General features: G+C 41.6%; 1 protein-coding gene across 1 annotated transcript in view; it reads right to left on the bottom strand.

Annotated features, from left to right (window-relative positions):
* The window catches only part of PCNX2 (pecanex 2), a gene marked incomplete at its 3' end in the record, with an annotated part of 278,430 nt that overhangs the window by 125,706 nt on the left and 139,223 nt on the right, over positions 1-13,501 (bottom strand). Inside the window, exon 20 of the mRNA XM_082854963.1 lies at positions 1,039-1,180. Within this exon, the coding sequence (XP_082711089.1) occupies positions 1,039-1,180 (142 nt within the window). The remainder of the gene's footprint in view (positions 1-1,038; positions 1,181-13,501) is intronic.

The raw sequence follows: 13,501 nt of genomic DNA, 5'->3' as shown, positions 1-13,501 counted from the left end.
GAGACTAAGTTTCATCCCTGGATCCGAAGTCTAGGATTTTAAATACCAAAAGGCATGGACTTCCTGCCCTGGTCTGACTGACACAGTTCTAGACTGGAAGGAAGGCAGAGTCTGATGAAGACAGGAAGGCTGTAGGGTCGTTTCATTTAGTGTCTGCTTCGTGCGGCTATGAATCTACTCAAGGTGCAGCCGAGAATTCACGTGCCTCCCGCCTGAGTTTGCTCCATCCTGGGCAAATACTCATTAATTTGTCCTCATCGCAGCCCAAAGGGAAGAGGAGGCATGCTTGGGATTATGAATCAGGGTTGACTTGGGCACGTAACGTTTAAGCAAAGCGACTCATATGCGAATCTGGGAAGGAATCTCTTTCACATCATCCTCCTTTATGAACTTATTTGAACAGAAATGTCAACCTTTTGTCAGAACAACACATCCACAAATTATCAAGTAGGTTTCCGTTTGTAATTTCAGAGTTCCTTTTAAAACATGAAACCACTAACTCAGCTGTATGCTGTTAATGCTTTGCAAAAACGGGCATCTTGAGGATATGAAGTCTCTCTGTGGTCCATTTTTTTAAATTATGAGGCTTTTCCTGAGAAATGCAAAGAGAGCAGTAACAGCGATTAAGTTCCCCCTCCCTCAAACACAAAATGCTCGAGGCTTTGCTGCGTGAAGTGCTAGAGGTACTTCATAATAAAGCTCTAAGCACGACGGTTGGAATGCCAGGAACCCTGGCATCACACTGCACTTCGGTCATCTTCTTAACGCTCCTGACTAAGCGTTTGCAAGGTGATTTTCAAATCTACTGATGTCTATTCACAAGATCACTCCAAGCAGATCTAACTTCGTTTGCCCCCCAGTCCCTCTACAATAACCACCTAGCTCCAGCGAGTTTGAGACCACCATGGCTTACTGTTACGTGGCCCATCATTGGTAGACAGAAGTTGGCTTCTGCTGCAGCCTGTTCAGAGGAAACCCACTCGATTTTGAAAACGTGGTGATCCAAATCATGATGAGAATAAACAGTTATCCACTTACTGGGTACCAAGTCTCCGGTAATTGCTTATTGAAAATGCATCCGTAGTAAGGGCATTCAAAATGATTGCTGGGTACAAGATGTATTTTTCAAAACACTGAAGCCAAACATAGAGTCTTTCAAACCACATTAAATGGGCGACATCTGAAAGATACACAAAAACCACTTAGAACGGCCACTGATCAAATTATTTTTCTTTAAGTATATGTGGTAATAAGTAAGACCCACCCCCTCCCCTTCATTCAAGAGCTGCAGAACTCCAGATACCAGACGAGAGGGACCAGTTTTCTTCCCAGGCAGGCACTTTTAGCTTTGTTTCTACATCGTTCCTAAATAATAGCATACGGTATAGACCCAGTTTCCCAATTTTTCAAGTCAATTGCTTTTTTCCATATTAATTATTACTGGGACCCATGAAATGAGCTGTCACATCACATCAAGGCATCTCAGAGTGAGTGAGGCTAGAAAGCGAAGGATGGAGAACTGGGAAACAATCTCACGGGCCCATCCCCTCTTAAGCTTGGGGTTGCTTCTGAGTCTGGGGCTACTTTCCAGGCTCTCCTCTGCCTGTTTTTAGTCTATGAATCCACAGTCCAATTCCTGGCCATCTACATACATAAGAGGAAGCTGACCCACACCCCCTATCACTAGAAAGGTATTACATTCCAGTGAGTCTTCACAATGAAGGAGGCATCGTGGAAGTGAGGTCCAGTCCCACAAAGGCTAAGGTTTTAAGTCACATCAATCTGGGCTTGTATTCAGACTCTACCATCCACGAGTGTGTGGTCACGAATGACTGCTTTCATCTTTCTGGTCCTCGGCTTTGTGTGTCCCGCCCATCCTTCCTCCTACTCATGGCGGAGAAGTCAGCTCTCCTCCCCATGATGGGGTAACACTGTGCCTCTCACCCATCTCTTACCACTTCTCTCTCTGGGGAGGAGAGGCTGGTCCTATCGGTCAGAGCACAGACTCCCTAGGCCACACTGCATCCCTGCTCTCCTGTGCTTCCCACCTCCGTGGGGAGAACACACCAGGTTCAGGTCCTCAGGTGGGTCCATCTCACTCCCCACCAGATCTCTGTCTGCTAGTAACTGAGAGGCTGCGGTGGACCCCAACTCACCATCAGAGACCTGGGCAAATGGACCAGATATGGCAGGACTCAAAGCCTAAATCTGCCAAGAGGGAACGGGACTCCATCAAACTTCTGGAATCGTATTCTTCAACAATTTATAATTTAAAAAACTTCCACCCCCAATAATCTATAGTGAAAAACCAAGAGAGCCAGGTAGGTTTTATGCTGTTTGGATGACACAAGGACCAACTCATGAAAGAGAAACTGTTGACACACACCGTGCAGAGAGACATGGCAGTGACATAAAACAGGCCATCCCCTCCTGGTTTCCTATCCAGGATTAGGAGACAAATTACCGCTTTCCAACCTACTTTGACTGGGACTTTATGTAAAGGGTCACAGAAAGCAACACAAACATACACACCCACACACACACAATTGGGAACTGACGTTTTACTTCCTCCTTTATGTGGTTTACATTTCTATATAGGAATGTGTTATATTTATAACTCAAAAACATAAAGGCTATCTTCATGTCACTGCGATTACAAGGAGAGGTCTGGCATTCAGAAATCTTGCTTGAAAAGAATTAATTTGAATGAGATGGGAATGGTGAGAACGGAGAGAGTAGAAACACTTCATCACGTGGGAAACGGCAAGAACAAACACCCCAATGATTAACTTAACAAGCAGAAGAGAGATACAACGAGAAATTATCAGGAGAAAAACAACTAATTTTAGTTATAAGTGAAACAGGGAGAAAGCGCTGGAGGAAAATTAAGGTTGAAAATAAGGATATCGGGTAGGAATTCATCTTTGGGTGTTCTTACTAGTAATCTTTCCTGGTCAGTGTTTGGAAATGGGTTATTTCATAAGGAACGAAGTTTATGATACATAATTTTAAAAATCTAGGTATATGATATATTTTACATGTAGATAGGAGTTTTTATCTTTTGTGAAAGTACATGAAAATTTAAAAAATAAATCTCCAAGATCCCCCCCAACTCTTTCCAAGCAAATGACTTTGACCCCTACTTCCTAGAGAAAACTGAAGCTATAAAACGGAAATTTTCCCACTTCCCAACCCCTCAACTCCAAATTTATCTATATTCATACCCATCTCCTTGCTCCTACTGAGGCTGACCCCCCGGATGCCCTGGCTTCCATTCTTCCCGACATCTTGATTCAGTAGTTTCCCCCTTGACTAACCAATGGCTCTGTCCTAATGGCCAGTGGCAAGATTCCGGTCTTGGCCAAGTTGAAAACTTGCTTTCCACTGACATCTTCTAGCACTCACTCTGTCCTTTTCAGCACAGCCAAGCTTCTTGGAACGATCGTCCATGTCTGACAATCCCACTTCCTTGTCTCCTGTTTCCTGCTAAAACTTCTGCCCCGCGGCTTTGCAGCTACCCCTGCCCAGAACTGTGCATGGCAAGGCCACTTGTGATTTCCCAAATGACAGATAACTGATATTTTTCAGTCTATATTACTGGAACTTTCTTTTTTATTTTTTTAATAAATCTATTTGTTTGTTTGTTTATTTATTTATTTATTTATGTTTGGCTGCATTGGGTCTTCATTGCTGTGCGTGGGCTTTCTCTAGTTGCAGCGACCGGGGTCTACTCTTTGTTGCAGTGCACAGGCTTCTCATTGCAGTGGCTTCTCTTGTCGCAGAGCACGGGCTCTAGGTGTGTGGGCTTCAGTAGCTGCAGCATGCAGGCTCAGTAGTTGTGGCACACGGGCTCAGTAGTTGTGGCACACGGGCTCAGTAGTTGTGGCGTGCGGGCTTTAGTAGTTGTGGCACGCGGGTTCTAGAGCGCAAGCTCAGTAGCTGTGGCACATGGGCTTAGTTGCTCCGTGGCACATGGGATCTTCTCAGACCAGGGCTAGAACCTGTGTTCCCTGCACTGGCAGGAGGATTCTCAACCACTGTGCCACCAGGGAAGCCTTACTGGAACTTTCTGAGACAGAAAACATCACTGACTCTTCCTTCTGTCTACAACCCTCACTTCAGCTTCCACGTCCTGCCAACTCCTGCCTGTGCTCACACCTTTCACGCTGCTCTTCCCACTTCCTCTGCAGGGTTCTCTTCTACCCTGGCTCATGTGCCTTCCTTGGACCTCTTTGCCAGTTTTCTCATTTTCTTGAGCTGAGGTCCTCAACACCCCTAATGTGAATTATTACTTCCATGCTGATGACGCTCAGATCTGTCACTGAGTGAGATTGATCTTCCATCCCTCTCCCAGCTTCAAGATCTAAATACTCAACTGAAGAGCTTCAGCTGATGTCCCAAAGGAATCTTCAAATATAGCCTGTCAAAAGCTGCACTCTGTCAACCTCCACACACCTGCTCCTCCGTATGAATTTTTTATCTTATTTGATGACACTTCACATTCACCTAGTCATGCAGGCAATATACCTTGGGGTCACCCTGAGTCAGCTGTTCTCAATCATAGCTGCATGTTGGAATCACCTGGGGACAAGGCTGAACAACACTATCCTAGAACGGTGATTCTCGAACTTCATCATGCAAATAAATCACTTGTTAAAAGACAGAATCTGATCCGATGGGTCTGGAGTGGAGCTGGACATTCTGCATTTCTAATAAGCTCCTGGGGGATACTGATGTTGCTGGACTCCATCCACATGGTACTTTGAGAGAGAGGCACCGGCAACTCGTTAAAAATGCGAATTCTCAGATACAATCCTGGACCTGCTGTATCAGAACTCTGTGGGCTGGGCCCAGTAATCCGTGTTTCATAAATCCTACAAGTGATTCTGATACGTGCTCACGTTTGAGAACCGCTGTTCTAGAAGTTCTTCCTCCATACAGGACTAGAATATGTTGATTCAATGTGCTTACTTCTTACATATCTATCTCCTCCTTTCTAGTTTCACTGTTCAGATCCTCAATCTATTATCTTAAAAAAATTGTAATTGTCTTTTATCCAAATAAACTCACTCTTTCCTAATCCCATCATTTGTGTGCACTGTATAACATTACTTCTTACTCCTTAAGGGCCTTTTGTGGTTCTCCCCCATTCTCCTGAATAACCTGTTTTTTTCTCTCTTTATTAGATCATCCTCATCACAATGTAAACACACCGTAATATCTTTTGTCCTAAAAAAAGACATACCCCCCCTTGACCCTTTTCCTTCCAGATGCTGGATATTTTCCAGATATCACCCTATTTCTTTGCACCCCTTGGTAATAATTTCTCAAAAGAATTTTGGCTACACTCGCTTTCTCCACAACTTAAACTCCCTTTGTCTTCTGAGTTCACTCCAATCAGAGTCTCATCCCAACCCCTCCATGAAACTGTTTTGCTAAGAACCTCACGTTGCTATCCAATGGTCAGTCTCAGTCCTCAACTTAACCTCCCAGCAGTGTCTGACCCAGTTAATTACTCTAGACTTCTCATAATTCCCTACATGATCTTATCCAGTTCCATGGCCTTAAGAATCTATTGTCAATATGCTTTTGACTACTAAAAATACATCTCCAGGGCTTCCCCGGTGGCGCAGTGGTTGAGAGTCCGCCTGCCGACGCAGGGGACACGGGTTCGTGCCCTGGTCCGGGAGGATCCCACATGCTGCGGAGCAACTGGGCCCGTGAGCCACGGCCACTGAGCCTGAGCGTCCGGAGCCTGAGAGTCCGGAGCCTGTGCTCCGCAACGGGAGAGGCCACAACTGTGAGAGGCCCGCATACCACACACACACACAAAAATACATCTCCATGCACGACCTTTTTTCTGGACTCCAAACCAGTATATCCAACTATCCAACATATTTTGAATGTCTAATAAGCATCTCGAGCAAAGGCCTTCATTCCATGCTCTCACCTATACCTACTCCTCCCGTGTCCACCATTCATTCACTCCACACATAAGCCAGACGACTCTGCCAGACACTTTTTTAGGCACATGGGACAATGAGCGCCCAAAACATTATAAAACTCTGCCCTGATGGAACTTACACTCCAGTACGAACAATCAACAATCAACAGTGATAAATATGTAAATTACACAGTATATTATGAAGGATGGGTGATGAGTGAAAGAACAGAGTAGAGAGAAGAGCTCCTGGTGTTCACGTGGGCTACAGTGTAAAACAGGGTGGCCTGGGAGGCATAATTAAGAAGATGGCATTTGAGAAGCAACATGCCATTTGGGCATCATCTCATTAAAGGGCACCTCCCAGTCACCTAGTTTTCCAGGCCAAAATCCTTTCCTTAGTCTCTTTCATATCTTACATATCCAACCTATAGGCAAATCTTACTGGCTCCACCTTCAAAATCTATCCCAAATTCAACCACATTTTTCCTCCTGTGCTGCTATCACCCTGGTCCAAGTCACCATCATGTCTAACCTAAAGAAACTTCCTTAAAATTGGTCTCCTTGCTTCTTTAATGTCCCCACAGCCACAGATTATAATCCAGCCAGCAGCCAGGGGGATTTTTAAGACTTCGTTACTACCCTATTAGTGCGTCTCCAATGGCTTTTCATCCTAATTATGATAAAACCTGCAACAAAGAAATTTCATTTAGCTGATCTCCAAAGAGTCACACTCCCCTTTTTTTATGGAGCTGATATTGGGAAGTGGCTGCCCAGCTGGGGATTCCATTTCCTGGTTATTCCTTGCGTACAGGAGGACCACGTGACTTGTTCTTGCCAAGAGAATGCGAGCAGAATTGTGTCACTTCCAGGTCAACTGGTTAAGTACTGGGTGCATGGTACTCCATGCTTCTTCTCCCTTCTACCTGCTGGCTCAAGAATGTTAGGATTCCATAGTGACCTTGAGAGCATAAGGTGATGGATTCCTAATATTGAAGAAGCCTGGTCCCCAAGTGACCATGACCCTCCACTATGCAAAGGACAGTGACTAGGAAAAATCTTTTGACCACATCCCACTGGAACTTTGCATGAACAAAAAATAAACTTTTGCTTTGCTAATAAGCCACCACGATTTGGGGGTATTTGCTATGATACTTAGCCTCCTGCTGTCTCTTGAGTAATAGAAAATCTAATGTCCTTACCATGTTTTAGAAGACCCTTATGATTTGGCACCTTGTTACCTTTTTGATCTTATTTCCAACCGCTTTCTCCATTATGCACTCTCCTCCTCAGTGATGTTCCTTGAATATTAAATACACCAACTTTTTTCCCTTTCAGAAGCTTTGTGTTTGCTGTCCCTTCTGCCTGGGACTCTCCTCTCTGGATATTTTTATGACTCACTCCCTCATCCTGTTTAGGTCTCTGCTCAAGTGCCACATCCTTAATGCATCCTCTCCTGACCACCATATCTAAAAGAGCCTCCTCCTTTCACGATTTCTTTACTGTAATAAATTTTTCTTTATAAAACATCTCAATTTGATATCTTATTTGTGTCTTTATTTGTGTGTTATTTATCATCTGCTTTCCCAATTACCAGGTAAGCTCCATGAGGGCAAGGACTTTGTCTTGTTCACAGCCATATCCCCCATGTTGACACAGTAATCCTTCAATAAATATCGGTTGAGTAAATGAATGATCTCCTTGGCTCCAGTTTCTTTATAGACCATCTGTTTTTCTGTCCTGTTGCCACCAAAGATCTGTTTCAAATGCACATCTAGCCATGGTATAGCTCATAGCCTGCATTGTTCTCCACTGTGTCTGTCCATACACCAAGTACAATGCCTTAATATGGCATATAGGCTTTCCATATTCTGCTGCTTTGTAACTCTACGTGATCATCTTCTATCAGTTTTCCACCTACATTCTATACTGAACTGGTTACCTAAATTATCGATGCTGGATTTTTAAAAACCTTTTCGTTTAACTCTTTTATACAAAGACACAAGCATAAAATACACACACATAGAGCTGTGTCCCTACCACTTGGCTTAAGAAACAGCCTCAAAGCACCCCCATGCCTGCTTACGGTCACTGCCCCACAAGGTAACCACTGTCAAATCCCTGAACACCATTACTTACTTTTGCCTACTCTTCTTCTTTTTTTATAACATAAAACATTGGCTGTATTCCCTGCGTTGTACAATATATTCTTGTATCTTATTTTTTTTCATTTTTTTATATAGCAGGTTCTTATTAGTCATCAATTTTATACACATCAGTATATACATGTCAATCCCAATCTCCCAATTGATCCCACCACCACCACCCCCCACCACTTTACCCCCTTGGTGTCCATACGTTTGTTCTCTACATCTGTATCTCAATTTCTGCCCTGCAAACCGGTTCATCTCTACCATTTATCTAGGTTCCACATATACAATATACAATATGTTTTTCTCTTTCTGACTTACTTCACTCTGTATGACAGTCTCTAGATCCATCCACGTCTCAACAAATGACCCAATTTTGTTCCTTTTTATGGCTGAGTAATATTCCATTGTATATATGTGCCACATCTTCTTTATCCATTCGTCTGTTGATGGGCATTTAGGTTGCTTCCATGACCTGGCTATTGTAAACAGTTCTTCAATGAACATTGGGGTGCATGGGTCTTTTTGAATTGTGGTTTTCTCTGGGTATATGCCCAGTACTGGGATAGCTGGATCATATGGTAGTTCTACCTTTAGTTTTTTAAGAAACCTCCATACTGTTCTCCATAGTGGCTGTATCAATTTACATTCCAACCAACAGTGTAAGAGGGTTCCCTTTTCTCCACACCCTCTCCAGCATTTGTTGTTTGTAGATTTTCTGATGATGCCCATTCTAACTGGTGTGAGGTGATACCTCATTGTAGTTTTCTTTTTCTTTTTTTTTCTTTTTTTTTTTTTGTGGTACGCAGGCCTCTCACTGTTGTGGCCTCTCCCGTTGCGGAGCACAGGCTCTGGACACGCAGGCTCAGCGGCCATGGCTCACGGTCCAGCCACTCCGCAGCATGTGGGATCTTCCTGGACCGGGGCACAAACCCGTGTCCCCTGCATCAGCAGGTGGACTCTCAACCACTGCGCCACCAGGGAAGCCACTCGTTGTAGTTTTGATTTGCATTTCTCTAATAATTAGTGATGTTGAAGAACTTTTCATGTGTTTCTTGGCCATCTGTATGTCTTCTTTGGAGAAATGTCTATTTAGGCCTTCTGCCCATTTTTGGATTGGGTTCTTTGTTTTTTTAATATCGAGCTGTATGAGCTGTTTATATATTTTGGAGATTAATCCTTTGTCCGTTGATTCATTGGCAAATATTTTCTACCATTCTGAGGGTTGTCTTTTCCTCTTGCTTATGGTTCCCTTTGCTGTGCATAAGCTTTTAAGTTTCATTAGGTCCCATTTGTTTATTTTTGTTTTTATTTCCATTACTCTAGGAGTGGAACAAAAAGATATTGCTGTGATTTATGTCAGAGTGTTCTTCCTATGTTTTCCTCTAAGAGTTTTATAGTGTCCTGTCTTACATTTAGGTTTCTAATCTATTTTTAGTTTATTTTTGTGTACGGTGTTAGGGAGTGCTCCACTTTCATTCTTTTACAAGTAGCAGTCCAGTTTTCCCAGCACCACTTATTGAAGAGGCTGTCTTTTCTCCATTGTATATCCTTGCCTCCTTTGTCATAGATTAATTGACCATACGTGCGTGGGTTTACCTCTGGGCTTTCTATATTGTTCCATTGATCTATGTTTCTGTTTTTGTGCCAGTACCATATTGTCTTGATTACTGTAGCTTTGTAGTATAGTCTGAAGTCAGGGAGTCTGATTCCTCCAGCTCCGTTTTTTCCCCTCAAGACTGCTTTGACTATTCGAGGTCTTTGTGTCTTCATACAAATTTTAAGATTTTTTGTTCTAGTTCTGTGAAAAATGCCATTGGTAATTTGATAGGGATTGCATTGAATCTGTAGATTGCTTTGGGTAGTAGAGTCATTTTCACAATATTGATTCTTCCAATCCAAGAACATGGTATATCTCTCCATCTGTTGGTGTCATCTTTAATCTCTTTCATCAGTGTCTTACAGTTTTCTGCATGCAGGTCTTTTGTCTCCCTAGGTAGGTTTATTCCTAGGTATTTTATTCTTTTTGTTGCAATGGTAAATGGGAGTGTTTCCTTAATTTCACCTTCAGATTTTTCATCATTACTGTATAGGAATGTAAGTGATTTCTGAGCATTAATTTTGTATCCTGCAACTTTATCAAATTCATTGATTAGCTCTCATAGTTTTCTGGTGGCATCTTTAGGATTCTCCATGTATAGTATCATGTCATCTGCAAACAGTGACAGTTTTACTTCTTCTTTCTAATTGGTATTCCCTTTATTTCTGTTTCTTCTCTGATTGCCGTGGCTAGGACTTCCAAAACTGTGTTGAATAATAGTGGTGAGAGTGGACAACCTTGTATTCTTCCTGATCTTAGAGGAAATGCTTTCAGGTTTTCACCATTGAGAATGATGTTTGCTGTGGGTTTGTTGTATATGGCCTTTATTATGTTGAGGTAGGTTCCCTCCATGCATACTTTCTGGAGAGTTTTTATCATAAATGGGTGTTGAATTTTGTCAAAAGCTTTTTCTGCATCTATTGAGATGATCATATGGTTTTTCCCCTTCAGTTTGTTAATATGGTGTATCACATTGATTGATTTGCATATATTGAAGAATCCTCGCATCCCTGGGATAAATCCCACTTGATCGTAGTGTATGATCCTTTTAATGTGTTGTTTGATTCCACTTGCAAGTACTTTGTTGAGGATTTTTGCATCTATATTCATCAGTGATATTGGTCTGTAATTTTCTTTTTTTGTAGTATCCTTGTCTGGTTTTGGTATCAGGGTGATGGTGGCCTCAGAGAATGACTTTGGGAGCGTTCCTTCCTCTGCAGTTTTTTGGAAGAGTTTGAGAAGGATGGGTGTTAGCTCTTCTCTAAATGTTTGATAGAATTCACCTATGAAGCCATCTGGTCCTGGCCTTTTGTTTGTTGGAAGATTTTTAATCACAGTTTCAATTTCATTACTTGTGATTGGTCTTTTCATATTTTCTATTTCTTCCTGGTCCAGTCTTGGAAGGTTATACCTTTCTAAGAATTTGTCCATGTCTTCCAGGTTGTCCATTTTATTGGCGTAGCACTGCTTGTAGTAGTCTCTCAGGATGCTTTGTATTTCTGCAGTGTCTGTTGTAACTTCTCCTTTTTCATTTCTAATTTTATTGATTTGAGTCCTCTCCCTCTTTTTCTTGGTGAGTCTGGCTAATGGTTTATCAATTCTGTTTATCTTCTCAAAGAACCAGCTTTTAGTTATTTTGATCTTTGCTATTGCTTTCTTTGTTTCTATTTCATTTATTTCTGCTCGGATCTTTATGACTTCTTTCCTTCTGCTGACTTTGGGTTTTGTTTGTTCTTCTTTCTCTAGTTCCTTTAGGTGTAAGGTTAGATTATTTATTTGAGATTTTTCTTATCTCTTGAGGTAGGCTTGTATAGCTATAAACTTCCCTCTTAAAACTGCTTTTGCTGCATCCCATAGGTTTTGGATTGTTGTGTTTTCATTGTCATTTTTCTCTAGGTATTTTTTGATTTCCTCTTTGATTTCTTCAGTGATCTCTTGGTTATTTAGTAACGTAATGTTTAGCCTCCATGTGTTTGTGTTTTTTATGTTTTTTCCCCTGTAATTCATTTCTAATCTCATAGCATTGTGGTCAGAAAAGATGCTTGATATGATTTCGATTTTCTTAAATTTACTGAGGCTTGATTTGTGACCCAGGATGTGATCTATCCTGGAGAGTGTTCCATGGGCAGTTGAGAAGAAAGTGTAATCTGCTGTTTTTGGATGGAATGTCCTATAAATATCAATTAAATCTATCTGCTCTATTGTGTCATTTAAAGCTTCTGTTTCCTTATTTATTTTCATTTTGGATGATCTGTCCATTGGTGTAAGTGAGGTGTTCAAGTCCCCCACTATTATTGTGTTTCTGTCGATTTCCTCTTTTAGAGCTGTTAGCAGTTGCCTTATGTATTGAGGTGCTCCTATGTTGGGTGCATATATGTTTATAATTGTTGTATCTTCTTCTTGGATTGATCCCTTGCTGATTATGTAGTGGCCTTCCTTGTCTCTTGTAACATTCTTTATTTTAAAGTCTGTTTTATCTGGTATGAGTATTGCTACTCCAGCTGTCTTTTGATTTCCATTTGCATGGAAGACCTTTTTCCATCCCCTCACTTTCAGTTCGTATGTGTCCCTATGTCTGAAGTGGGTCTCTTATAGACAGCATCTATATGGGTCTTGTTTCTGTATCCATTCAGCAAGCCTGTGTCTTTTGGTTGGAGCATTTAATCCATTCACGTTTAAGGTGATTATCAAAATGTGTGTTCCTATGACCATTTTCTTAATTGTTTTGGGTTTGTTTTTGTAGGTCCTTTTCTTCTCTTGTGTTTCCCACTTAGAGAAGTTCCTTTAGCATTTGTTGTAGAGTTGGTTTGGTGGTGCTGAATTCTCTTTTGCTTGTCTGTAAAGCTTTTGATTTCTCCATCGAATCTGAACGAGATCTTTGCGGAGTAGATTAATCTTGGTTGTAGGTTCTTCCCTTTCATCACTTTAAGTATATCATGCCACTCCCTTCTGGCTTGTAGCGTTTCTGCTGAGAAATCTGCTGTTAACCTTATGGGAGTTCCCTTGTATGTTATCTGTCGTTTTTCCCTTGCTGCTTTCAATAATTTTTGTCTTTAATTTTTGCCAATTTGAGTACTATGTGTCTCGAAGTGTTTCTCCTTGGGTTTATCCTGTATGGGACTTGCTGCACTTTCTGGACTTGGGTGGCTGTTTCCTTTCCCATGTTAAGGAAGTTTTTGACTATAATCTCTTCAAATATTTTCTTGGATCCTTTCTCTCTCTCTTCTCCTTCTGGGACCCTTATAATACAAATGCTGTTGCGTTTAATGTTGTCCCAGAGGTCTCTTAGGCTGTCTTCATTTCTTTTCATTCTTTTTTCTTTATTCTGTTCCACAGCAGTGAATTCCACCATTCTGTCTTCCAGGTCACTTATCCATTCTTCTGCCTCAGTTATTCTGCTATTGATTCCTTCTAGTGTAGTTTTCATTTCAGTTATTGTATTGTTCATCTCTGTTAATTTGTTCTTTAATTCTTCTATGTCTTTGTTAAACATTTCTTGCATCTTCTCTATCTTTGCCTCCATTGTTTTTCCAAGGTCCTGGATCATCTTCACTATCATTATTCTGAATTCTTTTTCTGGAAGGTTGCCTATCTCCACTTCATTTAGTTGTTTTTCTGGGGTTTTATCTTGTTCCTTCATCTGGTACATAGCCCTCTGCCTTTCATGTTGTCTATCTTTCTGTGAACGTGGTTTTTGTTCCGCAGTCTGCAGGATTGTAGTTCTTCTTGCTTCTGCTGTCTGCCCTCTGGTGGATGAGGCTATCTAAGAGGCTTGTCTTGACTACTATTCTTGTGTGTCTTTTGCTCAGC

The sequence above is a fragment of the Leucopleurus acutus genome, assembly GCF_964270905.1.
Source record: "Leucopleurus acutus genome assembly, chromosome: 14".
NCBI lineage: Eukaryota > Metazoa > Chordata > Mammalia > Artiodactyla > Delphinidae > Leucopleurus > Leucopleurus acutus.
The sequence above is the reverse complement of the archived record's forward strand: the minus strand, read 5'-3'. Positions and strand labels throughout refer to the sequence as shown.